This window comes from Oncorhynchus gorbuscha, linkage group LG17, assembly GCF_021184085.1.
Source record: "Oncorhynchus gorbuscha isolate QuinsamMale2020 ecotype Even-year linkage group LG17, OgorEven_v1.0, whole genome shotgun sequence".
Lineage (NCBI taxonomy): Eukaryota > Metazoa > Chordata > Actinopteri > Salmoniformes > Salmonidae > Oncorhynchus > Oncorhynchus gorbuscha.
In genome coordinates this window covers 33,732,779-33,760,491 of record NC_060189.1, presented here as the reverse complement: position 1 = coordinate 33,760,491, position 27,713 = coordinate 33,732,779, and the positions used below count along the sequence as shown (strand labels likewise).

The 27,713-nt window shown below is 42.6% G+C and overlaps 1 protein-coding gene across 2 annotated transcripts in view; it reads right to left on the bottom strand.

Moving 5' to 3' along the window:
* The window catches only part of tecpr2 (tectonin beta-propeller repeat containing 2), a 30,783-nt gene extending 3,596 nt beyond the window's left edge, over positions 1-27,187 (bottom strand). The window contains exons 1-17 of one of the 2 annotated variants that reach the window (XM_046308706.1): positions 26,969-27,187; positions 23,718-23,963; positions 23,406-23,534; positions 22,969-23,100; positions 22,662-22,819; positions 22,114-22,420; positions 21,467-21,599; positions 20,795-21,271; positions 19,806-20,542; positions 19,375-19,558; positions 18,954-19,127; positions 16,569-16,749; positions 16,062-16,203; positions 12,355-12,595; positions 11,463-11,552; positions 11,026-11,259; positions 566-714 (exon numbers count right to left, since the gene is read on the bottom strand). In XM_046308706.1, the coding sequence (XP_046164662.1) occupies positions 566-714; positions 11,026-11,259; positions 11,463-11,552; positions 12,355-12,595; positions 16,062-16,203; positions 16,569-16,749; positions 18,954-19,127; positions 19,375-19,558; positions 19,806-20,542; positions 20,795-21,271; positions 21,467-21,599; positions 22,114-22,420; positions 22,662-22,819; positions 22,969-23,100; positions 23,406-23,534; positions 23,718-23,939 (3,690 nt within the window). In that variant the 5' untranslated portion in view covers positions 23,940-23,963; positions 26,969-27,187. Of the gene's footprint in view, positions 1-565; positions 715-11,025; positions 11,260-11,462; positions 11,553-12,354; positions 12,596-16,061; positions 16,204-16,568; positions 16,750-18,953; positions 19,128-19,374; positions 19,559-19,805; positions 20,543-20,794; positions 21,272-21,466; positions 21,600-22,113; positions 22,421-22,661; positions 22,820-22,968; positions 23,101-23,405; positions 23,535-23,717; positions 23,964-25,104; positions 25,287-26,968 lie in introns of those variants that run through there. The other variant, XM_046308704.1, reaches the window with a different exon arrangement.
* Positions 27,188-27,713: the final 526 nt, after the last annotated feature.

Here is a 27,713-nt window from a genome sequence, read left to right as displayed (position 1 = left end):
AATAACCCCAAGCACACATCAAAATCAACAATGAAATGGTTAAATGGCCACAAAACCAACATTTTGCAATGTCCATCTCAGTCGCCGGAAATGAAACCCATTGAAAACCTGTGTATTGAATTGAAGAGGGCAGTCCATAAGTGCAGACGAAGGATATCAAGGATCTGAAAATATTCTGTATGGAGGAATGGTCTAAGATCCCTCCCAAAGTGTTCTCCAACTCATAAAACCTTTTAGAAAAGGCTCAGTGCCGTTATCCTCGCATGGTGAGGTATTGAAAACAGGGGTGTCCAATAATTATAACCCCTACCATTGAGAAATAAAAATATTACTTGTCAAATATATATATCTTTCTCTTAGCAATTGTATTAGTATAAAATAATATAATTTCCCAATTTTTTGCAGCATACAATATAGCTCAGTATTTTAATTCCTTATTTTATACAGCCAATTTGCTCATCTTTATCAAGGGTGTCAATAATTTTGGACTCCACCGTATAAGCAACTATCACTGTGCCAATCAAATGCTATTCATAATCTAAGCAGATGCACTGTGTGGATTTACCTGCTCTGGTGGTTCAATGCAGATCCAGGCAGGAAGCATCATGCTGGGGTTGAGGGGTTGCGTGCCCACGCGGAAATAGACCATCCCATAGCCATCACACGCCCACACATTCTGACTGCCACATGATATGCTGATCAGCCTTACCTGACCTGCAAGACAAAGCAAACCAAACCAATGTCAGTTCTTCAGCTTCTGTGAAGTCTTTCTTCATGACACTGAAGAAACGATTGTGCAGGAACATTGGTTCAGACATATAGGCCTAATAATAGCAGAGATCTTTTACATAATATTGTAACAGACTTTGATAATAGGCTAATTTTAACTGGGAGTATATGTATGTACGACTTTCTCTTACTATTGTTCAGTAAGAAAAACAGAAACCACAGCCATTGATATTAATTTGTGCAGCACAATATAACACAGCACACTAGAGGCCCATGTGACAAAACACTATTACGTCACAGTGATCTCACACATTATATAATCTGACTATTGGGCTGGCTGACCTCTAAACAAACAATGACCTCCAAATAGAGCAATCCCATTCGCCTGCAATATTCTTGAATTTATGTTAATGACTTTGTATTATTTGTATATCTGTCATCGGTTTCTTGTGCTGTTTTGTTTATTATCTAATCCAAATGACACAATGGCAAGTTCGCTCAGGGAAAAATGAAGTCAATCTATTCTATTATAATAAAGACTGCATACATATACGTCCACTTCAAAATGTTCAGTGAGTGGCGTATGCATGGTCTCGTGCGTGCGTAAAAAACTGACACTGTAGAAGCTTGGTATGTTATACCTTTCCCAAACTAAACCATAGGACATGTGATATCAGGACAGAGAATACGGATGGACAACGACCACCGGGAGAGGATAAGTTTAAATGCCTGGATGTCCTCACAGACACATCAGGGCAAGGTGTTGATAAAGTGAATTGGTTTGTCCTGCTAACCTTGACGCTCCTCTATCCCATGATTGCATTAATGTGATGACAGTCCCTTTAATCTAAGCCAGATAAGGAAAAGCACATCGCCCAGAACAGGAGATGGCATGTTTAAATAAAAGGTTAAATGAAAATAAAATAAAAATGTTGATGATGCAAAGAGTTCTCTGAGCTTCTGTTTAACAAATGAATGAAGGCCTAGGGGTTGTAAGCCAATAAGGCAAAAAAGACAAGTTATTATTTCATGTGAAACATTACAACACTTACTGTGTTTTCAAAGGCTTCATCACTTAAAAACAAATAATTATTTCAGTCTTTAGAAGAGGTTTCCGACTGAATGACGTGAATACTTTTATGAAATATGAGGACCGACACACCAAAACATAGTGTATTACTTAGTATTTTCTTGTCAAAGGGTTAAAGATGCAGTCTGGGATCTTAAGTACTTACAATTTCGTAACAGATTGTACAAATTGGATGTTTTTTTGTTGTTGCAGGGTGTAACATATTATACGAAATGGATGGCGTAGTACACAATTGTGCAACATTTTCAAGGAACTGTTTTTTGCTCGTGAGCAATACTTTTAAAACTACTGGCTGAAAAGCTTAGGAGCATCCCTTTAATGGTCAACCCTTCCAAAACCATTGTTCTCTGCATTCATCACATTATCACTATTAGATTAAGCTATTGACATTCTGTAACAAACTTTGTGTGGGGAGAGACAGGGTCAGGGACAGTGAAACCACCCTACTGTTGATAAGGTGGCTGTCATTGTAGCCTGGCGGGTAGGAGCACTGGGCCAGTCACCAAAAGGTTGCTGGATTGAATTCCCAAGCTGACAAGGTAAAAATCTGGAACAGATCGACTTGATGAATTCCACCTATCCCTAAAAAATGAAAACCCGGACCTCTATATAAACAACCTATAATCTATAGGGATCGCTGAAGGGATCGGTTGCAATTCAGGATTACTCCTGGAGTTTCTGGGCAAGATACATTCTTAGAAAAGATTAGCCTAGTCCTAAATGTTGCCTGAGACTTGGGTGTGGAGCCCATAGACGCCATAGGGGTCTACAGTCATGTCTAGCCTAAACAAGTATTTGTATGTATTTTTCTGAATAGTGTATATGGTACTAGAGCCAACATGCTTTGGTGTTCAGAGACATTGGATATACTGTTTTAACCCTTTGATATCCCCCTTTCACCTCTGACCTCACTGGGAAATCCTCTGGTGGTAAAAGTAGCCACCCTTTGCCTTGAAGACAGCTTTCCACACTCTAGGCATTCGCTCAATCAGCTTCATGAGGAATGCTTTCCCAACAGTCTTGAAGGACTTCCCACATATGCTGAGCTCTTGTTGGCTGCTTTTCCTTCACTCTGCGGTCCAACTCATCCCAAACCATCACCAGGTCGGGTGATTGCCGAGGCCAGGTCATCTGATGCAGCACCTTCTTGGTCAAAAATCCCTTACACAGCCTGGAGGTGTGTTGGATCATTGTCCTGTTGAAAAACAAATAATAGTCCCACTAAGCGCAAACAGAATGCTGTGGTAGCCATGCTGGTTAATTGTGCCTTGAATTCTAAATAAATAACAGACAGTGTCACCAGCAAAGCACCCCCCACACCATCACACCTCCTCCTTCATGGTGGTAATCACACATGTAGAGATCATCCATTCGCCTACTCTGCATCTCACAAAGACACAGCGGCTGGAACAAAGAAAAACAAATTTGGACTCATCAGACCAAAGGATAGATTTACACCGGTCTAATGTCCATTGCTCGTGTTTCAAGCAAGTCTCTTCTTCTTATTGGTATCCTTTAGTAGTGGTTTCTTTGCAGCAATTTGACCATGAAGGCCTGATTCACACAGTCTCCTCTGAACAGTTGATGTTGATATGTGTCTGCATTTATTCGAGCTGCAATTTCTGAGGCTGGTAACTCTAATGAACTTATCTTCTGCAGCAGAAGTAACTCTGGGTCTTCCTTTCTTGTGGTGGTCCTCATGAGAGCCAGTTTCATCATAACGCTTGATGTTTTTTGCAACTGCACTTGAATATTGTATAGTGGCTGTTCCACTGGATGTCATAAGGTGAATGCACCAATTTGTAAGTCGCTCTGGATAAGAGCGTCTGCTAAATGACTTAAATGTAAATGAAAAGTTCAAAGTTTTTGAAATGTTCTGGATTGTCTGACCTTCATGTTTTAAAGTCTCTTTGCTTATTTGAGTTGTTCTTGCCATAATATGGACTTGGTCTTTCACCAAATAGGGCTATCTTCTGTATACCACCCCGACCTTGTCACAACACAACTGATTGGCTCAAACGTATTAAGAAGGAAAGAAATTCCACAATTTTCAACAAGGCACACCTGTTAATTGAAATGCATTCCAGCTGACTAGAATATATGGTTGAGAGAATACCAAGAGTGTGCAAAGCTGTCATCCAGTCAAAGGGTGGCTACTTTGAAGAATCTCAAATCTAAAATATTTAGATTTATTTAACACATTTTTGGTTACTACATGATTCCATGTGTTATTTCATAGTTTTGATGTCTTCACTATTATTTTATGATGTAGAAAATAGTAAAATAAAATAAAAACCCTTAAATGAGTAGGTGTGTCCAAACTTTTGACTGGTACTGTATATCAGGTGATCTATGAGCCAAACAATTTTCCTGGCAAGGTCACCAGGTCAGGACAAATACACTAAAAGCCCTATTTAGGCCTACTCTAGGACCAAAGATGGTCACAGGGCAAGCAGTAAGACACGAGCACACATTACTAGTGTACTAAGCCTTCAAGCAGCAACTGATGCTCACATGAAAGTGGAGAAAATATGTATTCATACAGACAATTGACATTGGCTTACATAATCACATCAAATACTTATCATCAAAACAGAAATCCTACCTTACTTTTAAAACTCACCTCACTGTGATGATCAATTTGAAGAAAGAACTTCAACAGCAGGTTGAAACAGTGTAGTTAGTCTTTGTTTCAAAGACGAACACAACGAAATGGACATTGCTTTCTAAGGTGATGATTAATTCAAAACTCCCATAAGCATATTAAAGCTTATGCATATGCATAAGCTTATGAGCCCAAGCCCATAAAAAAAACTGAATTAAAATGATGATTGTGCCGTAATACAATACATAGCCTAAGGCATATCGCACATGGTAGAAAAACATAAAATAAAACTGATATGTCTTTGGTACATAATTGGTCTAGCCTATACTCCAAAATTAAACAAATGTGAGTAATGGCCTTTGAGTGTGGACAGTATTATAATGCATACAGTATGGACTGGTTACCATATGCTACGCTCTAAAATGTCTATCCATGAGTCTGGGAGAGATGCTGTTGGTTCATTGATTGTGCAGGGTGGCTTACAGTTAGCTTACAATCAGTGCATTTGTATTTTAATAGCCTAGTAATAGGGATTGTTTTATATTTTCACAATTAATTGGGTTACACATTACATTTAGCTATACAGAATATCGCACCACCATGCGTTTCCATCTCCTGCTCTCAACAGTTTAGTGAAATATGATTTGTTTTGCGAAAAACATGTCACTATCGATGTTCCGGAACAGATTTCAAAAAAAGTTTCCCAAATTAAGCACTGGGTAGCTGGGACAGGCCATGGCATACAGAGTTTGGGCGGAATATTACCTACAGGGCAGCAAGAGCTTGCTCATCAAGCAGTGGTTGATGCTTGGAGTGAAATAAGTGTTCTTAGATTTATTTCTCAGCTGCTCATATTAAGCACATGCTCCGATATAAACCCGAAGTAGCCTACAAAACGGACACGTGGAAAAGCACGAGGCCTCCATTCGCTATTTGAGTGCATATAGATGACATGTCTTTTCCCCCCCTGTTCCTGCCTATTTTCATATTAGTTAAGACAAGGTTAATTTGAATATAGTGTGATGGGTGAAAATATGATCACTTGATGAGAGAACAACTCTTTATATGTCAAACATGGAGAACCCACACAAGGCAGACCAATGCTTTGTGATTTATTTCCCCAGTCTTGATTATTTCCCTTCCAAAAATAATTTTTATTATATAGTAAATCAATATTTTATAACAAATTACCTAAATGTTCGACACCCAATGAACGTCTTACAATGAAATAAGTTTCACTGAAAAATGTATTTTCATTATGCGATAACTTCAAAACTTCCTTCATGAACTATAATGAACTGTGAAAGGTGTCAAAACACTCTTGTCCCTGTCCTGATTCCTGTGCAGTGCTCTAGCACGGAGACTTAGTGTCAATGACCACATGATCTAACAGAACACGGCTAAAAATGTGTGTACTCTCAGCTCCCTCCCCTCTCATGTTACATTGTGATGCACACATAGCCCAATATGGCCTGGCTACAGCTGTCTGCTGTCGTCACATGTCTGTCTATTTGCATCCAGCCACTTTCCAGCAGCAGAACATATACAACCTGAACCTCTTCAATAAACAAACACTGAAGCTTCTACCAAGACCCTGGTGCATCTATCGAAGGGTTGAAATCGATCTGCTGTTAGATAACTTACTTTCCATGAATTTTAAATGACACCAACCTCTTGGAATGGAGGGTAGGGACTCATTGCCAAATGACGGTAATTACATAGGCCTAATATCTCTTTAGAATCATGTGTTTTCTACAGGCATGTCAGCTTACTGCTTGAGACGTGGTACAGCCCCCCAAAAAGTCTAAAAGGCAATGTAAACAGTTCACTCCAAAAAAATATAAGGATTTCTTTGGAGAACTTATCAGACACTCCTTCATGGAGTATTGAAAGGTCTTGACTTGTAGTAGGAGGAACTGCTCTGATAATTTCCCTGCCTGGCATGAACTTTGACACCTTGCTCAAGGAGGACCTTATCACAAAAAAAGTCTTATGTAAGTACCACCTGCCTATACTTAAGTTAAAAAAACTCCCTAGTAAAACTGAGGAAGCGAGTGACGTCTGCCTGCTGAATCTGTGTCAGCAGCCAACTCAAGACAATGCCTCTAGATCCAGATCCTCCGTTTCAGGAGTGCTAGTTTATTGCTCTCTCTGCATTCCTGAGGGGCGTAACTAGGACTAGAAAGACAACCTCACATGAACTAGGTCAAAGTCAGACTGCAGTTTGGAGGTGCGAGTACCATTGCCGACCACTGGGACATGAAACGTAAGCTGGTGGGGACACTACGATGGGCGTGCGAAAGTATGCAGCTTACATGGAACTGACACCAAAAGACAGGCTGACATTTGACAGACTAGACATACAGCATGTGCTAGATAAGTATGTCACACTGGGAATAAATGTTCAGCTCTAATCAGTTATGAAAATGGCCATTTAATTTTTAAGAATACTTATTGCCTATATATAAAATGTTCCTTTAACATTTGCAAACAAAGTGGCTTAGTTACTACAGTATAATGAAATGTGGAAAATATTTACACTGAACAAAAATATAAATGCATAATGTAACAATTTCATACAGTTACAGTTCATATAAGAAATAAGTCAAAATAAATAACTTAATTTGGCCCTAATCTATGGATTTCACATGAATGGAATACAGATTTGCATCTGTTGGTCACCACAGATACCTTTAAAAATAAATAAAAAACGGTCAAAAAAACAAGTCAGTATCTTGTGTGACCACCATTTGCAGCATGCAGCGTGACACATCTCCTTTGCATAGAGTTGATCAGGCTGTTGATTGTGGCCTCTGGAATGTTGTCCCTCTCCTCTTCAATGCATGTGTGAAGTTGATGGATATTGGTGGGAAGTGGAAAACACTGTCATAAACGTTGATCTAGAGCATCCCAAACATGCTCAATGGGTGTGTCTGGTGTGTATACAGGCCATGCAAGAGCTGGGACATTTTTAGGCTACCAGGAATTGTGTACAGATCCTTTGCAACATGGTATGGTACATTATCATGCTGAAACATGAGGTGATGGCGGCAGATGAATGGCATGACAATAGCCTCTTGATCTCTGTGCATTAACATTGCCATCGATAAAATGCAATTGTGTTGGTTGTCCGTACCTTATGTCTGCCCATACCATAACCCCACCATGGGGCACTCTGTTCACAACGCTGACATCAGCAAAGCGCGAGCCCACAAGACACCATACACACTGTCTGCCATCCGCCCAGTACAGTTGAAACCGGCATTCACCGTGAATACCAAACTTTTCCAGCATGCTAGTGGCCATTGAAGGTTAACATTAACCCACTGATGTCGGTTACGATGCCGAACTGCAATCAGGTCAAGACCCTAGTGAGGACAACGAGCATGCAGATGAGCTTCTCTGCGGCAGTTTCTGACGGTTTGTAAAGAAATTCTTTGGTTGTGCAAACCCACAGTTTCATCACCTGTACGGGTGCCTGGTCTCAGATGATCTCGCAGGGGAAGAAGCAGGATGTGAAGGTCCTGGCTGGCATGGTTACACGTGATCTGCGGTTGTGAGGCCGGTTGGACATACTGCCAAATTCTCTAAAACTACGTTTGAGGTGGCTTATAGTAGACTAATTAAATCATATCAAATTCTATTTGTCACATGCGCAGAATACAACATGTGTAAACCTTACAGTGAAATGCTTACTTACAAGCCCTAACAAAATGCAGTTAAGAAAAAATACCCCCCAAAAAAGTAAGAGATAAGAATAACAAATGATTAAAGAGCAGCAGTGAATAACAATAGTGGGGCTATATACAGGGGGTACCAAGTCAATGTGCAGGGGGGACAATGCAAATAGTATGGGTAGCCATTTGATTAGCAGTTCAGGAGTCATATGGCTTGGGGGTAGAAGCTATTTAGGAGCCTCTTGGACCTGCGCTCCGGTACCACTTGCCATGCAGTAGCAGAGAGAACAGACTATGACTAGGACGGCTGGAGTCCTTGACAATTTTTAGGGCCTTCCTCTGACACCGCCTGGTATAGAGGTCCTGGATGGCAGGAAGCTTGGCCCCGGAGATGTACTGGGCCGTACACACTACCCTATGTAGTGCCTTGCGGTCGGAGGCTGAGCAGTTGCCATACCAGGCAGTGATGCCACCTGTCAGGATACTCTCAAAGGTGCAGCTGTAAAACATTTTGAGGATCTGCCATGCCAAATCTTTTCAATCTCCTGAGGGGGAATAGGTTTTGTTGTGCCCTCTTCACGACTGTCTTGGTGTGCTTGGACCATGTTAGTTTGTTGGTGATGTGGACGCCAAGGAACTTGAAGCTCTCAAACTGCTCCACTACAGTCCCATAAATGAGAATGGGGGCGTGCCCGGTCCTCCTTTTCCTGTAGTCAACAATCACCTCCTTAGTCTTGATCACGTTGAGGGAGAGGTTGTTGTCCTTGCACCACACGGTCAGGTCTCTGACCTCCTCCCAATAGGCTGTCTCATCGTTGTCGGTGATCAGGCCTACCATTGTTCTGTCATCAGCAAACTTAACGATGGTGTTGGTGTCGTGCCTGGCCGTGCAGTCATGAGTGAACAGGGAGTACAGGAGGGGACTGAGCACGCACCCCTGAGGGGCCCCCGTGTTGAAGATCAGCGTGGCAGATGTGTTGTTACCTACCTTACTACCTGGGGGCGGCCCTTCAGGAAGTCCAGGATCCAGTTGCAGATGGAGGTGTTTAGTCCCAGAGTCCTTAGCTTAGTGATGAGCTTTGAGGGCACTATGGTGTTGAACGCTGAGCTGTAGTCAATGAATAGCATTCTCACAAAGGTGTTCCTTTTGTCCAGGTGTGAAAGGGCAGTGTGGAGTATAATAGAGATTGCATCATCTGTGGATCTGTTCCATGTATGCAAATTGGAGTGGGTCTAGGGTTTCTGGGATAATGGTGTTGATGTGAGCCATGAAAAGCCTTTCAAAGCATTTCAGGGCGACAGATGTGAGTGCTATGAGTCGGTAGTCATTTAGGCAGGTTACCTTAGTGTTCTTGGGCACAGGGACTATGGTGGTCTGCTTGAAACATGTTGGTATTACAAACTCAAGACAGGGAGAGGTTGAAAATGTGAGTGAAGATACTTGCCAGCTGGTCAGCGCATGCTCGGAGTACACGTCCTGGTAATCCATCTGGCCCTGCGGCCTTGTGAATATTGACCTGTTTAAAGGTCTTACATCGGCTGCGGAGAGTGTGATCACACAGTCTTCCGGAACAGCAGATGCTCTCATGCATGTTTTAGTGTTACTTGCCTCGAAGCGAGCATAGACGTTATTTAGCACATCTGGTAGGCTTGTGTCACTGGGCAGCTCTCGGCTGCGCTTCCCTTTGTAGTCTGTAATAGTTTGCAGGACATGCCACATCCGACGAGCGCCGGAGCCGGTGTAGCATGATTCGATCTTAGTCCTATATTGATGCTTTGCCTGTTTGATGGTGTGTCGGAGGGAATAGTGGGATTTCTTATAAGCTTCTGGGTTAGAGTCCCACTCCTTGAACGTGGCAGCTCTAGCCTATAGCTCAGTGCAAATATTGCCTGTAATTCATGGCTTCTGGTTGGGGTATGTATGTACAGTCACTGTGGGGACGACGTCCTCGATGCACTTATTGATAGTGACTGATGTGGTGTACTCCTCAATGGCGTCGGAAGAATCCCTGAACATAGTCCAGTCTGTGCTAGCAAAACAGTCCTGTAGGTTAGCATCTGCTTAATCTGACCACTTTTTTTATAGACCCAGGTCACTGGTGCTTCCTGCTTAAATTTTTGTTTGTAAGCAGGAATCAGGAGGATAGAATTATGGTCAGATTTGCCAAATGGAGGGCGAGGGAGAGCTTTGTACGCGTCTCGGTGTGTGGAGTGGTCTCAAAGGTGGTCTCAAATTTTTCCCCCTCTGGTTGCACACATTTAACATGCTGATAGAAATTAGTTAAAACTGATTTAAGTTGCATTAAAGTCCCCGTTCACCAGGAGCGCCGCCTCTGTATGAACATTCAAATCTCTGGCAAGAGCTCTGGTGGACAGCCCTGCAGTCAGCATGCCAATTGCATGCTCCCTCAAAACTTGAGACATCTGTTGCATTGTGTTGTGTGACAAAATTGCTCATTTTAGAGTGGCCTTTTATTGTCCACAGCACAAGGTGCACCTGTGTAATGATCATGCCGTTTAATCAGCTTCTTGATATGCCACACCTGTCAGGTGGATGGATTATCTTGGCAAAGGAGAAATGCTCACGAACAGGGATGTAAACAAATTTGTGCACAACATTTGAGAGAAATGTGTTTTTTGTGCATATGGAAAATTTCAGGGATCTTTTATTTCCGCTCATGAAACCAACACTTTACATGTTGCGTTTATATTTTTGTTCCGTATAGTTTTCCTACAAAACAGAGAAGAAATACCACAAAACTACTGCAATCAATCTCCCAGTGAGGCCACTAAATCACCAATTTAGCAAACAAAATCAACGTTATTTTTGCACTTAGCATCTAGCCTAAACTTAGCTACCTAGCTTGTGATCTGTCTGATGAGGCAACCAATGTTATTTCTATGTGTGAACAGTATGGTCTCACCGAGCTGGCTGAGGTCCAGCAGATTCCAGTGCATGCCAGTGGGGCAGCTGGTGGAGAGGGTGCGGATGTGGACACGGCCGTGGTGGTCCAGTCCCCACAGGGCATCGCGGCAGGCAGTAAGCTGCACCATCTCTATGTCCTGGGGCAGCTGGACCGTGGTGGGGTGCATCTGACCATCCTGGTCCCAAACACAGAACAGGTCTTTCCTGCTCTGGCCCAGCCACAGGAAGCTCCCTGCAGAGACAGATTGATACAAACACTGTCACATGTTGGTGATGTAATACACAGAGAGACACAGATAACATGTAATGTAAATTTAATGTCAAAGGAGTGGTCTTCTTTATTTCTGTACATTTATTTGAAATGAGTTGTTGCCATAAGGTGGAGGGATGATAGTAATAATGTTATGTGCTCACAAAGAGTGGTCATCAATCTACCTTCTTTACTGAGTAAAGCTGAGGAGTAGACGAAGGCCCACTTCGTGGCAGAGACGGTTCCTCTGGGTACGACACCCTGCCAGAAAGTGCCTGTGGTGTCACAAAACATCACTGTCACACTAAACACCCTGCAGTATTATCACAAAAGTCACTGTCCATCTCACTGCCTTAACACACGTTGACCTTTGAGAAGGTGTCAGTAAAGAAATGCAAATAGTTGTTGCCTTAAAGCCCGTTCAGATAGAACAGCCGACATAAGGAGAGAAAAGATGACATTTGTGTTGTATAACAGCTGACCAAAGACGGGGGAATTCAGATAAAAAATATAGGATGCACGGTTGAGACCGTATCTACGGTAACGGTGCCTCTTTACAAGGATGTGATGAAATTTTGAGAAAAGGTTGCCGCTTGTTGTAGCAAATGAATTTGTTCTTAACTGACTTGCCTAGTTAAATAAAGGTTAAATATAAATTATATTTAAAAAACCGTGTTGAAGAAAATAGTGCTGTAGAAAACGAGTATTATGAAATATATGCACCAGAAACCAGGTACACTTTGCAACTTGTCAGAGAAATATCAGCAAGCTAGGGTATCTAACTGCAGCAAAATAGCTAGTTAGCCTGCTTGGCTAAACACAGAACATCAGCTCACTGTACATATATTTATGTTAATATTATTCATTCCTTTACACTTGTGTGTATAAGGTAGTTGTTGTGAAATTGTTCGATTTCTTGTTAGATATTACTGCACGGTCAGAACTAGAAGCACAAGCATTTCGCTACACTCGCATTAACATCTGCTAACCATGTGTATGTGACCAATCAAATTTGATTTGATTTCTAGGCATTAGCTTGGGGAGTTAACAAAAAAGTATTGAGGTCTAATTACAAACCGCTGAGGCTGCCCTTGGCGACATGGAAGTCGTTCCTGCCAGATGCAATCCAGACGCCAGTGGTGTTGGAAGAGACCAGGCTGGGCTGGCACTGGGACTGCTGGGAGAGGAAGGCCACCCGGAGGCATTCTGCCACCCGCTCCACCGGGGCCTTGGTGGCCGTGGCCACGTTTTGAGTGGCCTGGATCAGCGTCTGGAACAGACTGCCCTGGTCAAACACCACATAGTCTGTGATGCTCACCTGAGGGAGGGAACAAAAGGCCAGAAATAGATAAGCATTAGAAGGTGTGCCAGTCATCTCGGGGTGTTGTCTGTAATGCAACCCCTTTGACTTAAAAAAATAGACATTCTTAAAAAACGATCGAAGTGCAAAATAGAGGACTGATGGAAATTACAGGTGTGAGTAGGGCTGTTGCGGTGACTGTATTACCGCCACACCGGCGGTCACGAGTCATGAAGGCAGTCAAATTCCACATGACCATTTAGTCGCGGTAATTAGGCTTCTCCAAGCCCTGATGCTGCTGCTGGTTATTAGTAGCCTACCAAACTTGCTAACTGCCTGGTACTCAGAACTTTATTGTTCTTCTAATCAGTCTGACATCAATGCAAATGCATTTGATAATCTAACCAAACACACTTCATGAGAGCCCATGAGCTCATTTCAATAGGTTATGCAACAGTGCAAGAAAAAAGGGTGATGGCCTCTACTAAAAATAGCAGAATCAGCTTTCTATAAGTTAGGCCTCCTATATTTATATCTCAACTCTATAAAGCACATTGCTTATATTTACAACAGGTGTATAGCCTACCTGGCTGGCATGAAAATGAACCACGGGGAAAAGCATCCTCCATTCGCTATTTAAGTACATACATTTTTTCCTGATGCCCCTGTTTCGAGACATGTACATGATAATGGTCCATTCCAAATCAAAACAAATGTCACACATACGTGTACATTTGAAGTCAGATGTTTATATACACCTTGGCCAAATACCTTTAAACTCAGTTTTTCACAATTCCTGACATTTAATCCTAGTAAACATTCCCTGTCTTAGGTCAGTTACGATCACCACTTTATTTTAAGAATGTTGAAATGTCAGAATAATTAGAAGAGAGAATTAATTATTTCAGCTTTTATTTCTTTCATCACATTCCCAGTGGGTCAGAAGTTTACATACAACTCAATTAGTATTTGGTAGCATTGCCTTTAAATAGATTAACTTTTTGGGTAGCCTTCCACAACCTTCCCACAATAAGTTGGGTGAATTTTGTCCCATTCCTCCTGACAGAGTTGGTGTAACTGAGTCAGGTTTGTTGGCCTCCTTGCTAGCACACAGTTTTTCAGTTCTGCCCACAAAGTTTCTATAGGATTGAGGTTAGGGCTTTGTGATGGCCACTCCAATACCTTGACTTTGTTGTCCATAAGCCATTTTGACGCAACTTTGGAAGTATGCTTGGGGTCATTGTCCATTTGGAAGACCCATTTGCAACCAAGCTTTAACTTCCTGACTGATGTCTTCAGATGTTGCTTCAATATATCCACATTTTCTTACCCCATGATGACATCTATTTTGTGAAGTGCACCAGTCCCTCCTGCAGAAAAGCACCCCCAAAACATGATGCTGCCACCCCCGTGCTTCATGGTTTTCTTCAGCTTGGAAGCCTCCCTCTTTTCCCTCCAAACATAACGACGGTCATTAAGGACAAACAGTTCTATTTTTGTTTCATCAGACCAGAGGAAATTTCTCTAAAAAGTATGATCTTTGTCCCCATGTGCAGTTGCAAACCGTAGTCTGGCTTTTTAATGGCAGTTTTGGAGCAGTGGCTTTTTCCTTGCTGAGTGGCCTTTCAGGTTATGTCGATATAGGACTCGTTTTACTGGATATAGACACGTTTGTACCCATTTCCTCCAGCATCTTCACAAGGTCCTTTGCTGTTGTTCTGGAATTGATTTGCACTTTTCGCACCAAAGTACGTTCATCTCTAGGAGACAGGACGCGTCTCCTTCCTGTGCAGTATGATGGCTGTCTGGTCCCATGGTGTTTATACTTGCTTACTATTGTTTGTACAGATTAAAGTGGTACCTTCAGGTGTTTGGAAATTGCTCCCAAGGATGAACCAGACTTGGAGGTCTACAATTTTTTTTCTGAGGTCTTTGCTGATTTCTTTTGATTTTCCCATGATGTCAAGCAAAGGGGCACTGAGTTTGAAGATAGGCCTTGAAATACATCCACAGGTACACCTCCAATTGACTCGAATGATGTCAATTAGCCTATCAGAAGCTTCTAAAGCCATGACATCATTTTCTGGAACTTTCCAAGCTGGCACAGTCAACTTAGTGTATATAAACTTCTGACACACTGGAATTGTGATACAGTGAATTATAAGTGAAATAAACTGTTTGTAAACCACTGTTGGAAAAATGACTTGTGTCATGCACAAAGTAGATGTCCTAAACGACTTGCCAAAACTATAGTTTGTTAACAATAAATTTGTGGAGTGGTTGAAAAACTAGTTTTAATGACTCCAACCTAAGTGTATGTAAACTTCCGACTTCAACTGTATATTATTTAGTATATGTAAAGACAAGATTAAACCAATAATAGTCTGATGGGTGACAATATTAGCCTACCACTTGTGAATGATATATTATCACTTGTGAATGACGCCCAGCATCATGCCCATAGAAACAACGCTTTTTTTTGCGACTTGTTTGAAACATAGTAGCACACCTCATGTAGCCTAGCCCAGAGGCCTAGATGTTTTAAAAGGTTTGTATCACAACTAAAGTGGGCAATTAAGCACATTCATCCGCTTCACATGGGGTGTAGAACCTAACTGGCATATATAAGCAGCGTGTGAGTTTCAAGATTGGGGAAGATCATTTTCACCATAAAAATGCAGCTTTATAATAAAAGCATTATAGCCTACTACCATGTGGGCATTGCTGCGCTTATAATGTGAAGAAATAGCCTAACATGCGTTGCAAAAATAATTGTACAAATATATGTTATTCAGTTATTGCGCACACACACTGCTCGCGAGTGTCTGCGTCGCCAAGCGCTAAAATATAACTTGGATGTGTACAGCCTGTGCAAAAAACAAAGCAGAGCTCATGCCTTTCAAGCAACTCAATTCATCATTAGAGTCTCGTCCCACAGCCATACAATGTATTACAAATCAAAACATATAGCCCAACATTTGTAGAACTATAGTTACACGAATAACTCTAAAGTAAGCATATTTCCGCTCAACACAGAATATCCCTCAAATCGTTTGGGGAAAATATTTATATTTGTTCAATTGGATTCTTCAAACTATAAAATAATGCCACGGAATTATAAGTAAATCTTGTCTGCTACAGCCATTTGACATAGCCACATCAGTACCTAACATAAGGACAAATCAGAGTATGCTATTCTGTTCTTCTGAAATAGACTACATGTTCTTCATATCATGTTTCTATAGACCTGTCTACAATAAATAATGAATTTATTGTGAAGGTGTAGGCTATATTACATGAATTTCTTACTTTAAAGAAAATGCCTTGTAGGCTATGTGTGAAAGCCAGGAGATGCTAAATGTGTTTATGTTAATTAACAGTCAATTACCGTGAGACCGACAGTTATTTGCTTGACAATCGCCGGCTGACAAAGTTTCGTGACCGCCACAGCCCTAGCACTGTGTGGGTAACATTGGATACCAACCTGCCACCAGTGGTCATCGTCCCCCTGGGGCTTTTTGGCAGTGACTCCAGTCCTGAACCACAGACTTCCACCGGTGTCCAGAGCCCAGGCTGTGTTGTTCTCTCCCAGGGCTATACAGATGGGCTCCAGACCTTGACTCTCACTTTGAAAGGAGGAAAAACACACACACAAATACGTGATGATTAGCAAAGAAAGCATAGTCAACATTGCCTGAGTCCTGAAGACGTGCATTAGCTCCCTTTAACTCAGCAGGCTAACGCAGTCTTATGGTGTGCAGGAGAGCTGGATTTTAACCCAGGTTGGTCATACTAACTCAACTTTCACTGTTACTAGGCCTGTATGACACACATCTTCCTTCCTCTTTTCAAAAGAGGTGAAAGAGTCATTGTTGGATTACAATTCAATAGAACAAACACATGACAACCCATATGAGTTTCACGAGAAGCAAGCATAGCTAACTCATCTATCACTGTTACTGGGGTCTATGACACACAGAAAAGGTTCTACCTGATTTTGTCGTACTTCCACATTTCCCCCTCAGAGCAGTAGCTGCTGAGGCCTTCTCTGTAGAAGACGGCCCTGTGTTCACTGAGGGCCCATACCACCCCGCCCCGTGCTGCGATCTGGGTCATTGGGCACGGGCAGTCCACCTTCACAGCCCGTGCACATGGACGGTCCACACTCAACCCTGCAGGATGGGACCACGACCACAGTCAGGGATTAGTCTGTGAGTTAGTGCATTTGTTGTGTTTTTTTGTGAGTAAGTGAGTGAGTGTCTGTATGTAAACAAAATGGTAATCATGCCAAGTCTAGACTACTATTTTTCTATTTTATTTAACCTATATTTAACTAGGCAAGTCAGTTAAGAACAAATTCTTATTTACAATGACAGCCTACCAAAAGGCAAAAGGCCTCATGCGGGAACGGGTGCTGGGATTAAAAATAAATATATATAAATATAGGACAAAACACACATAACGACAACACAAAACTACATAAAGAGACCTAAGACAACAACATATCAAGGCAGCAACACATGACAACACAGGATAGTAGCAACACAACATGGTAGCAGCACAAAACATGGTACAAACAATATTGGGCAGACAACAGCACAAAGGGCAAGAAGGTTGAGACAACAATACATCACGCAAAGCAGCCACAACTGTCAGTAAGTGTGTCCATGATTGAGTCTTTGAATGAAGAGATTGAGATAAAACTGTCCAGTTTGAGTGATTGTTGCAGCTCATTCCAATTGCTAGATGCAGCAAACTGAAAAGACGAGCGACCCAGGGATGTGTGTTCTTTGGGGCCCTTGAACAGTGGTCCTTCTGTGGCTCAGTTGGTAGAGCATGGCGCTTGTGTCGCCAGGGTGGTGGGTTCGATCCCCGGGACCACCCATGCGTAGAATGTATGCACACATGACTGTAAGTCGCTTTGGATAAAAGCGTCTGCTAAATGGCATATATTATTATTATTATTATATTAACAGAATGTGACTGGCAAAACGGGTTGTTGTGAGGGCTGTAGATCTCAGATGATTGAGGGCATGTTGGTCTTGCAGGTATAAAGAGATGACCAGTTTACAGATGTGTCCTGATGTGTCCTATAAGGAGCATTGGTGACAAATCTGATGACCGAATAGTAAAGAACATCTAGCCATATTACCAGTCTCCCATTGGTTTCTTAGTTTATCATATCCAATTGAAATTAAATGTGCCACTTGAAATTACAAGCCTGCAGCAACACTATGCCCACCAATCACTAATCTTCAATTGCTTTGATGTCAGTCTCCAAAGTCTATATTTATCTCGTTGCCACCACCCAATTTCTGTGACAAATCCTACCCATTTCAGAGGGTTTCTCTGAGGCTAGACAGAGGCAGACATACACAGCATGTAATTTAATGAACAGGCCTCTGTGTCTGTTGGCTCTGGATGTGTCAGAACAGCTGCTAGAGTCATGCTTCATGTACAACTGACATACACAACCAGGGAAATAATATTACTCGTCTTGACCAGCAGGGTTAGCGGTGTTGTTCACAAGCCATCATAATACAAGGGACAGATATTATTTTGTAATGTTTGGGATTTATTCGTCTTCATTATTCTCATCCCAAATATGGCATCTATACAGCACTATGATTACCTCTAAAGTATTTTAGCCAGTGACTGATGATACTATTTATTATGGAGCCTAAACAGCTCCATCTAATGGCCAATTGGTTAATTGCAGGAACTTATTTGCCGGCTTGAGACTGCCAATGAACAGGGTCATGATGTAATATTCTTTATGCCCTGAGGCCACCTGCTGCTGAAACCCAGAAGTCTTGTTTCAAATGGAGGAGTGAATTGAATAGTCCAAATAGCTTACATGAACAAATCTTACATTTAAAATAAAGTAAAATGGTTTGTAACAAAAACCATATTATAGAAACTTCCTGTGAGCACCTTTTCTATGCAGCAATGAATTTGCTAAATGTAGTGGCAGATTTCTTCATCTTTACTCCATAGCGGAATGAGCAAGGGGGTGTCAGGTAGCCCAGCGGTTAGAGAGGCAAGACAGCAAGCGGAGGGTCGAATCCCGGTTTCGATTGGAAAAGTCTGTCGAGAGTTGAGCTGGCAACTGAAGGGTTTCTGGTTTCAAACCCTAGATGTCATTGCCTGCCGCTGTAACCCCCCGGGCGCCCAGCGTGGTAGCTCCCCGCACCTCTCCAAAAACATGTATGTGTGTCTTTCGGGGGGGTTGGGTTAAAAGAGGAGGTCAAATTTCAGACGAATCCTGTAATGTGGTTTGACCAATAAAGTGATCTTATTCTTAAAGCAGATAGTAAAGAACAACAAGACTCATGAGTATAATCACAAACTCCTTCCCTGTGGTTAACTATCTCACCTGTCTGCAGGTAGAGGTCTCCGCTGGTATGGATGATCCAGGCTGTGTCTTCACTAAGCGCCACAAAGGCAGAATCCTCCAGGGCTTTGTACCAGTGCCTCTTGCCTTTGATGGTGACTTTACCACATGCATACGCTGTCATGGTCTTCTGTTCCACCTTCCATAGCAGGGACCCTGAAATGAAATCAGACTTCAATGTAACAGCCATGACAAACCACTAGTATTTATATCCAAAGGAGAAATCTTGGATAATGAACTTACCAACTCCCAAAAGTACCAACACATTGAATGCTCATCTTAAATAGAGGCAACAACGATGTAGACCAGGTACCACAGTACCTTCTATCTATAACGCATAATACAGAGATACTGTGAATAAAAGTGTCTGCCGCTAAATTATCATATTTTTAGACATCCTCACCTGAAGGTGACAGTGCCACCTGCTGCACGTTCTCCTCAAACTTCTGCCAGCTCAGCCCCCCATCTGGGAGAGCACTGCAGTACAGGCCTCCTTTAAAGTCCAGGCACCAGATGTATCGGTCAGTCACCACCAGGTTCAGAATGCCACAGCCTGGCCCTGTGTAGCCCATCCAGCTCTCTGCTAACTACAGAGGAGAAGAGAGGAGAGAGGGTTCAACCAGGGGCAGAACTGTTGGTATTGGTGATGAACAACATTCTATGGTGAAAACTATCCAACCGTTTAACAAAAATCAAATGAGTCAATGCTTCTATTTTGAAGTGACACTACTAGTCATATAGTGTCAGAATGAAACTGAATGCAATGTACTGTAGCAGCACACACACTGAGGAAGGAAGCAGAAACATCACACAACATGTTGTGTGTTATATTACTGTCTTGTCTTGGTCCTGCTGTCCGATGTTGGAGCCCTGGAGGTTGAGGGCGTCGAGGCCGTCTCCAAGGCTGACACTGGAGGCTGAGTACGGGACTCCCTGGGCAGCATAGATGTCCTCCTCGTCACTGGAGGGGCACTGCTCAGGCTCCCGGGAATAACACATCTGATCAACACAGCTAGGAGGCTCCAGATGGTGCGGGTCGTCCTGGTCCTCAGAGTCATCCGGTCCAATGAGGGGGCTCAGGAAGTCATCCTCTTGCTCCTCAGTGGGGTCCTGGTCCTCTGAGGTCTGCATGTAGGCAAAGGTGCACTCCAGTAGAAGGTCTACATCTGGGGTAGGGGCCTCTCCCTGTTTGTTCGTGGCCGAGGGGCCGTGGCCGTTCTCTGGGTAGGACTGACACTCCATGTCCTGGAAAGGCAGGAACGCGGGGCAGGAAGGAGGCCGAGTCCCAGGGGGTTGAGTCTGAGGGTCCTGTCCCTGGCCACCACCCTGGCTCTGAGCTTCAGAGTTATTTAATTCTGGGGAACTGCCACTGACGGGTCCCTCCTGGTCTGGGGATCCGCTGCTCCTGCTCTGCAGGTCCAGACTGCTGCACATGAGACTGGTGTGGTCGGAGGCGGATGGGGGCTCACTCATAGGAGTGCTGGCCCCCCCGTCGCTGCCCCCTCCTCCATCCTGACTGCAAATGCTCTCGGACCAGCTGTTGTGCTGCTCACAGATGCGGTTTCCACTTTCTGTAGAGAGAAAAAGAGAGAGAGAACATAGCCGAAATCAAGTTTCAACATTAATGTATTGAATCCAGACTCACATGGAAAAGGTAAATTCTAAGACAAGCAATGAACTTTTTTAAAGCTATCAAAATGCTACTTAGAGCCATTTTGGAACATTTTGTGATCAACCAGAGCAAAGAACACTAGACCTCAAAGTTTTCTTGGCCCTTTGTTGAAAATCAGAGCCTTACCAAATTGGATACTACTGCCACTCACCTTGTCTCCTCCTCTTTGCCTTTTTCTTGACTTTAATGGCCTTGACCACCAGCTCCTGCTGGAAGTCCTCCTGGTTGATGGCACTGTAGCGGCTGGAGGAGAGGTCCGACTGCTCCGTGGTGGTTGGGGTGGAGAGCATCATGCCCTGAACGCTATCCCAGGACGTTATGGAGCTGCTGCGGCTACGAGACTCACTGGTGCCCCCTACACTGGCCCCTCTCTGGTGGCTCAGTCGCTCCCCCACCTCAGGCCTCTCCACCAGGGCTACAGCCTCCCCCGCCTCGGGGTTATCACTCAGCTGGTCCTGCTCTAGAACTTCCTCTACCTCTTCCACCTCCTCATCCACCAGCCTTTCCCCGTGCTCTGTGATGATGGCCATGGTCCTGATAGGCTGGGCTGTCTCCACGGAGCCGGTGGGCGGGAGCAGGATGGTGGGAGTGGTCAGGGGAGAGGTCAAACGGAGGGACAACTCAGAAACTGGACGGGAAGAAGAAGGTTAAGAGGGAATGACTATAGAGATAGAAGAAATTAAAGGACTAAAGAAATTAAAGGACTAAAGAAAGTTATTTGTAGATTGTGATTGTCTCTCTTTCCACCGTCTGGTTGGTTTGAACTGTAGTCCAAAGTGGTTTCAATGTATTCAAGCAAACAAAATACAATATGACATCTTACTGTTGGAAGCTAGGCCCTCGGGAGTATTGGAGATGCGAACGATGTCTCGATCTCCTTTCAAGATGAAGATCTCATTTTCAGTGCATGACACAGAGACAATGTCCCCGCAGCTTTCCAGTGCACCGATGATCACCTTGAAAGTCAAAGACAAAATAACATTGACAGATCGACTTCCCGTAAGGGCTCGAACACACCAATAGCGTTTGCCTGCCGAGAGTACTTGCGAACCGAGTGAAAAACGATTTTAAATGTACAATCGCACGAAAATGTCAGCAGCCAGAAGTCAACGGGAGATCCACATTCGATGTGATATTTGCGACCTTTAGAAAGAAGAAACACTCTGACAGGACACAAAGATGGCTTCAATTACAGGTACCTGTATTCTCTAAGCTGATTTACTTACCCTACTATCTTTCATTATTCTCCATCAATATATAATTTGTAACACATGCAATTCACACTTGATTACCTTGTGGTTGAGGCAATCCATTTTAAGATGGCTTAAATTACTACATTCTTTGCAGTCTCAACTGATCCACTTCTAACCACCTCTCGCCATTACTCTCTAACAAAACATTGTAACAAGCGCTAAATAAAATACATGTATTATTAGTTTAGTATCCATTCCTACCTGAGGACATATTTACCTGGTTAAGGCAGTCCAACACGTAGACACTGTATTCGTTCCAGCTGAGGACCCAGCCCTCTCTGAGGAAGCAGCTCACCAGGCCCAGCTGCCTCTCCTGGGGCCGATAACCCCCTGTGGGGGCTGGCCTGGGGAACAGCTCAAACTGGGGCACCTGCTGGTTGAACAGAGGCTTCAGGACCCGCGTGTCCTCCACCAGTCCTCGCACGTCCGTCCGCCACAACCTAAGACCAGGCCTCGCTGCATAGACCAGCAGGCCACTCTGCTTACACAGGCCTGGCTGGAAGCACGCACCAAACTTCCCATTGCTTCGAGGAAAAGAATAACGCAAGAGACATATATAAGATATACACATAACTTCAGAGCTTAGATTGTTGCACCGTCTATTCCTCTCGTTTAATACATCAGAAAAATATGAAGAAACTCAGCTGAGAAAATGTAAATGTCTCAATAAATTGTCTGAAGGGGACATACTTCATTTGTTGCTGAAAAGTCACTGATGTAGAAGTTGTGGTACTTTTTAATGAATAAGTACAACATGTAGGTTACCTCTTCCTGGGCTTGGTGCCCAGCTGCTGCAGGGCCTGCTCCTGAGTGTAGAAGAGCAAGGATCTCTGATGAGAGGAGATGAGCAGGACTTTCTGACTGTACTCCAGCTGGACTATGGCTGAGGGCTCCTCAAACAGCAGCACTGGGTTACACACACCCTAAGGATATGAGCATACAACACAGGTCAAAGCTGCAACCACAATACTGGGTTACATACACCCTTAGTGTATAAGGGTACAACAAATATGTGAGAGAAGATGGTTAGAAAACAAACAGCACATAACTGAAAGAATGAAAGCTGCTATACCTGATCTAGGTCCACAGCAGAGTACACAACCTTTCCTTTGTCATCACCAGAGAAAAGCTTCATTCCATTGGCACTCCAGGCCAAAGCAGTGACTGTGCTTTTATGCAAACCGACCACATCGAATCGCCTTAGCTACAGAAAAGAGAGAGGCCTCAGTGTTTGGCTACACAAAGGGATACATTTACTTAGCACATTATATGATAAGATGTACTTTAATCCATATGAGATGGACATTTGTCTTGTGCTTTTTCCCCCCTCTCGAACCCCTCCGATATACACCCAGACACACACACTAAAGGTTTGAGCAGTGCATGTGCTAAGCTTGCACCTTTCCATTTTAAAAGGGAATAAAATACAACAACAACAACAAAAAAGCTCAAAACATGACACTATCTTTACTCGTATCAACAGATCAGTTGATTGGTTGGTTGGCATACCTGTTTATTCCTGCCTGGAAGTTGAGACACCAGTTGAAAGAGAGCAACCCGACCAGACGCTGTGCCCACTGCCACCAAGTCATCAAAACAACTGAGCAGCTTCACTGTTGTGATAGCTTCGGATTTCCCCTGGGAAGATACAGTAACATGTTAACAGTTAAACATAATGACAAACTTACTTATTGGGGGGGGGGGGGTAAACGTGGTTCATAGAATCACTAATAATTGGATGTTTGTTATCTAATTTGGTTTAGGGTAAAAATGCAAAATAATTTAATAAAATAAGCAATGCATGAACAGTGGCATACTCACCTCTATGTTGTACTTGTTCATCTGGCAGACCCGCCTGCAGTACAGATAGAGCATCCCAATACTGCTCCCCACAGCAATGTAATCACTGTTGGTGTCCAGAGCAGTCAGGTAGACCACTACAGAGCGGAAGCCTTTCTGAACCTTGGCAGGTATTGCATTGAGCAGGTAGTACAGGGGACAGAACTCCCTTAAGGCGCTCTGTGGAGGGGTTTGGGCTGCCATGGTGGACAGGCAATGTTCTGCTCTCTGTGGAATAGGAAAAGAAGGAATGGCAATCATAAACATGGGAACACATGAATGATAGACATTACTTTTTTCAACTTTATTTAACTAAGCAAGAAAATGAAGAACAAATTCAATTTTTCAGTGATGGCCTAGGAACAGTGGGTTAACTGCCGTGTTCAGGGGCAGAACGACAGATTTTTACCTTGTCAGCTCGGGTATTCGATCTTGCAACCTCTCGGTTACAAGTCCAACGCTCTAACCCTAGCTATCTGAGCATCTTACCTATCCCTGCAGCTGTACATACCCATCTGTAAATAGCCTATCCAACAACCTACCTCATCCACATATCGTTTTGATTTACTTTTTTGCACACCAGTATTTCTACTTGCAAATCATCATCTGCACATCTATCAGTTCAGTGTTAATTTGCTAAATTGTAATTACTTCACTACTATGGCCTATTTATTGCCTTACCTCCTTACTCAATTTGCACACACCTTACATAGACTGTTCTATTGTGTTATTGACTGTACTTTTGTTTATCTCATGTGTAACTATGTGTTGTTGTTTTTTGGCACACTGCTTTGCTTCATCTTGGCCAGGTCCCAGTTGTAAATGAGAACCTGTTCTCAACTGGCCTACCTGGTTAAATAAAGGTGAAATAAATACAATTTGAAAAAACTAGGCTACCTGCCGACATGTATGGCATACAATGATTATAGAATATTTGTCTTCGGTAAATACAGTGTGGGACCAGGCAAGGTCGGTACCTAGCTAGTTGCTACTGTGGGGTTATCCTCAATGGTTATCCTCCAATTTTCACACCTTGCTTCTACTTCTAACTAGCACAAACACAGTTAGCGCTAACTCCACATCAACTGAAACTAACCTTACCAAATATCTCTCCATAGTGGCCCTAACTAGCTAGCTAGCTAACTATAGTAAATAGATAGTGACATCACTTGGAGATCCAAGATGAAATCGTATGAAACAGAAAATACTGGGAAGCTAACGATCTTGGACTAAGGCACAACCAGTCCAACAGCAGTTTAAGTAATGTTGACGTTTCAGACATGACAAGCTAGCTAGCTAACGTTAGCTAGCCTAGCTAACGTTAGCTAGCTACAAAAACAAAATACAAGACTTGTTTACACAGACTTACATTCGATTGTGTCCCTATATCCTAGTATCATATAGATGACAAATACGTTACGCTAAAAGCATGTATAAAAGAGAGAGCTGACGACATTGCTGTCGCACACTTCTATGAATTATTATTCGAGAACATCTCTTATCATGCAGATGTTTCCGTCTCGAGCTATGGAGTATGAACGTCAACAAACCCCAACACACCACTTCCTTGTCTCGCGGGAAAACACAATCATGCATGCCTGCTATGCCAGATGAGACGTTTATTGACAGGTTTATCAATATTGTTTATTTTCTCTGTTGTTGTGTCAAAGGCACCTTTATTATTACCAATATTTGTGTATTTATGGACACAGTCTGTGAACAGCATCCATATGTGTATGTGCAAGGGGAAATTGTTGAATTTCAATAGAATACGTGAAGCAAAGATATGTTGGGTCCATAGACTTAACGTTAGATACACATCGCCTTGTACATTTACATGCACGCTAATAATTCGATATTAAACTGATTATGGCAGCAGTCATGGAAACACCTTACTCCGTTATTTTAATCGGCGTAAGGTAAAAATCGAAGTAAAGCAAATGCTTGCGTTCGAATTTTTCGAATTATTAGCATTTGTACAGTTATAGCGGTGTATCTTCGCATGTTCTAGCACAAGCAGCGCGAGCTTCTTTCTTTTGCGCGAGTGAAGTGAGTTCGGAAAAACTGAACGTATGCGTTTGAAGAAAAAAAACACACACCAGCGTTAAATGTCCGAACTCAGAATGTTGGAAACTTTATTTTGGTTTACGATTTTCAGCATTTATCAAAGTCCCATCAGGTAGCCTGATTTCAGATGTGTCCATGTAAACAGGGTTATTAGGGAACATTTTTTTCTTGCAAAGCATGTCAACGTTTAAATCTAACTATCATATTAATCTGACTATTCACAATGATCATATTATTTGTAGCTTTCCCATTATGGCGTCCGTGAGAGCATGTGCAGCGCCATTGTGGTCCATATCCATTTTTACGTGAGATTCCATGAAAACACACCACTTCTATACAGTTATGACTTTTTCGCAACAGGTTAGGAGAATTCGGTTACGGTTAATGAAAATTGTTTCCTATCATGCAACGAAAAGGCACTTGTATTGAAGTGACGTGTTTTTAGGGATTCCAATTTTGAAGTAGTCAATTTTCTTTCTACTACTTCTATGAGTTGGCAAAATAACTTTAAGGGTGCACACTGCCTGTTTGTATAGGTATAAAGCCAGTGTTTGCGATTTACTGCCACTTGCAGTTGTGGAATGTATCCTCACGAGTATAATTCATTTTGTGATCCGTCCTTGTGACCTGGATGAAATTATGTGACACTTCCTTAAACCATGCCCCACCTAGTTGACTACTTCAAAATGGTGAAAATCCTCAATGACGCTGCCCATGCTAAAACTGGCTTTTGAGCACAAAGCATTCTATCTAGCTCTATGGTTGGAGTCAATTCCTCTGGTTGCCCAGGTTTTTAGCTGTCAACTCATAATCAGTTGTTATTGAAATCTACGCCTACAGTACACTTCTAGCATTGTTGAGCATATTTCAATGCATGAAATGCACTTATGAGTAGATTTTTGCAAACAAATACACAGAAATATCGAACGCCGTTTGGGTCTTTTCGTGTCAAAAAGATACACATCAAATAACACTATTTGACGCGTCAAATAAGCTTGCTGACCAATCGGGATCTGAATATGACTACACGTCACATAATAATTTAACATGTTCATACATTTTTACGTAGTTATTACAGATTGATTACACTGTCACTCGTATTTCACATGTCACCACGATTCACCGATACTTATGCTATGATGCTGGTCAAGTTTTGTTTCCCGCACCTGCCGCTGCCAGAAGACCGCAGGAACACTTCCCGAGCTCTGGACAGCTGGTCATGAACAAGCAAGCTAGCTGATGGATGCAAACAATGTTCTTCCCCAAAAGCACAGCAAAACGATTTAATCCGTTTCAGTAGCTATAGTTAGCTAGCTAACGATCTAGCTGGGTGTCATCATGTAAAATATCCCTAATTTATAAAACAGTTCTTATTTGATAAATGGTGGTCGGACCCACCTATGCGAAGCTAGCCACAATAAGGATTAGCTACATTAGTGGAATTTGCGGTTCGCCTTTAAAATAAAAGTCTTAACAGAAAGTGATGCAAATGAATACAAACAGTTGAATCATGCCATAATCGAATAGATCATGCTAAACGAGTTTGGAATGTTCTTATATAAATCCAACAAAAGACAATAATTAATCAAATCTGTTGAAATACCACTGGATGTATTAGACTTTAGAATTGCATTGGGGGCATACTTATTTCACTGTACAGCCTAATGGAATGTGGCTCAATGACATTGGGTATCAGTCTACTCAGTGACACCCAGAGAAGATTAGCTTCGTAGCTCTTATTGCAGGACTCTGAAACCACTGTGAATTGAGACACATTTATTGTACCAGTCAACCTACTATGTATATTGAACACTATTCCAGAGGAAAAACAATACAATGTGGATGTTTTGGAGCCTGATAACTCTTGAGGAGGACTTTGGGGGAAAATCACTTGGGTACTGAGTAGGCTGA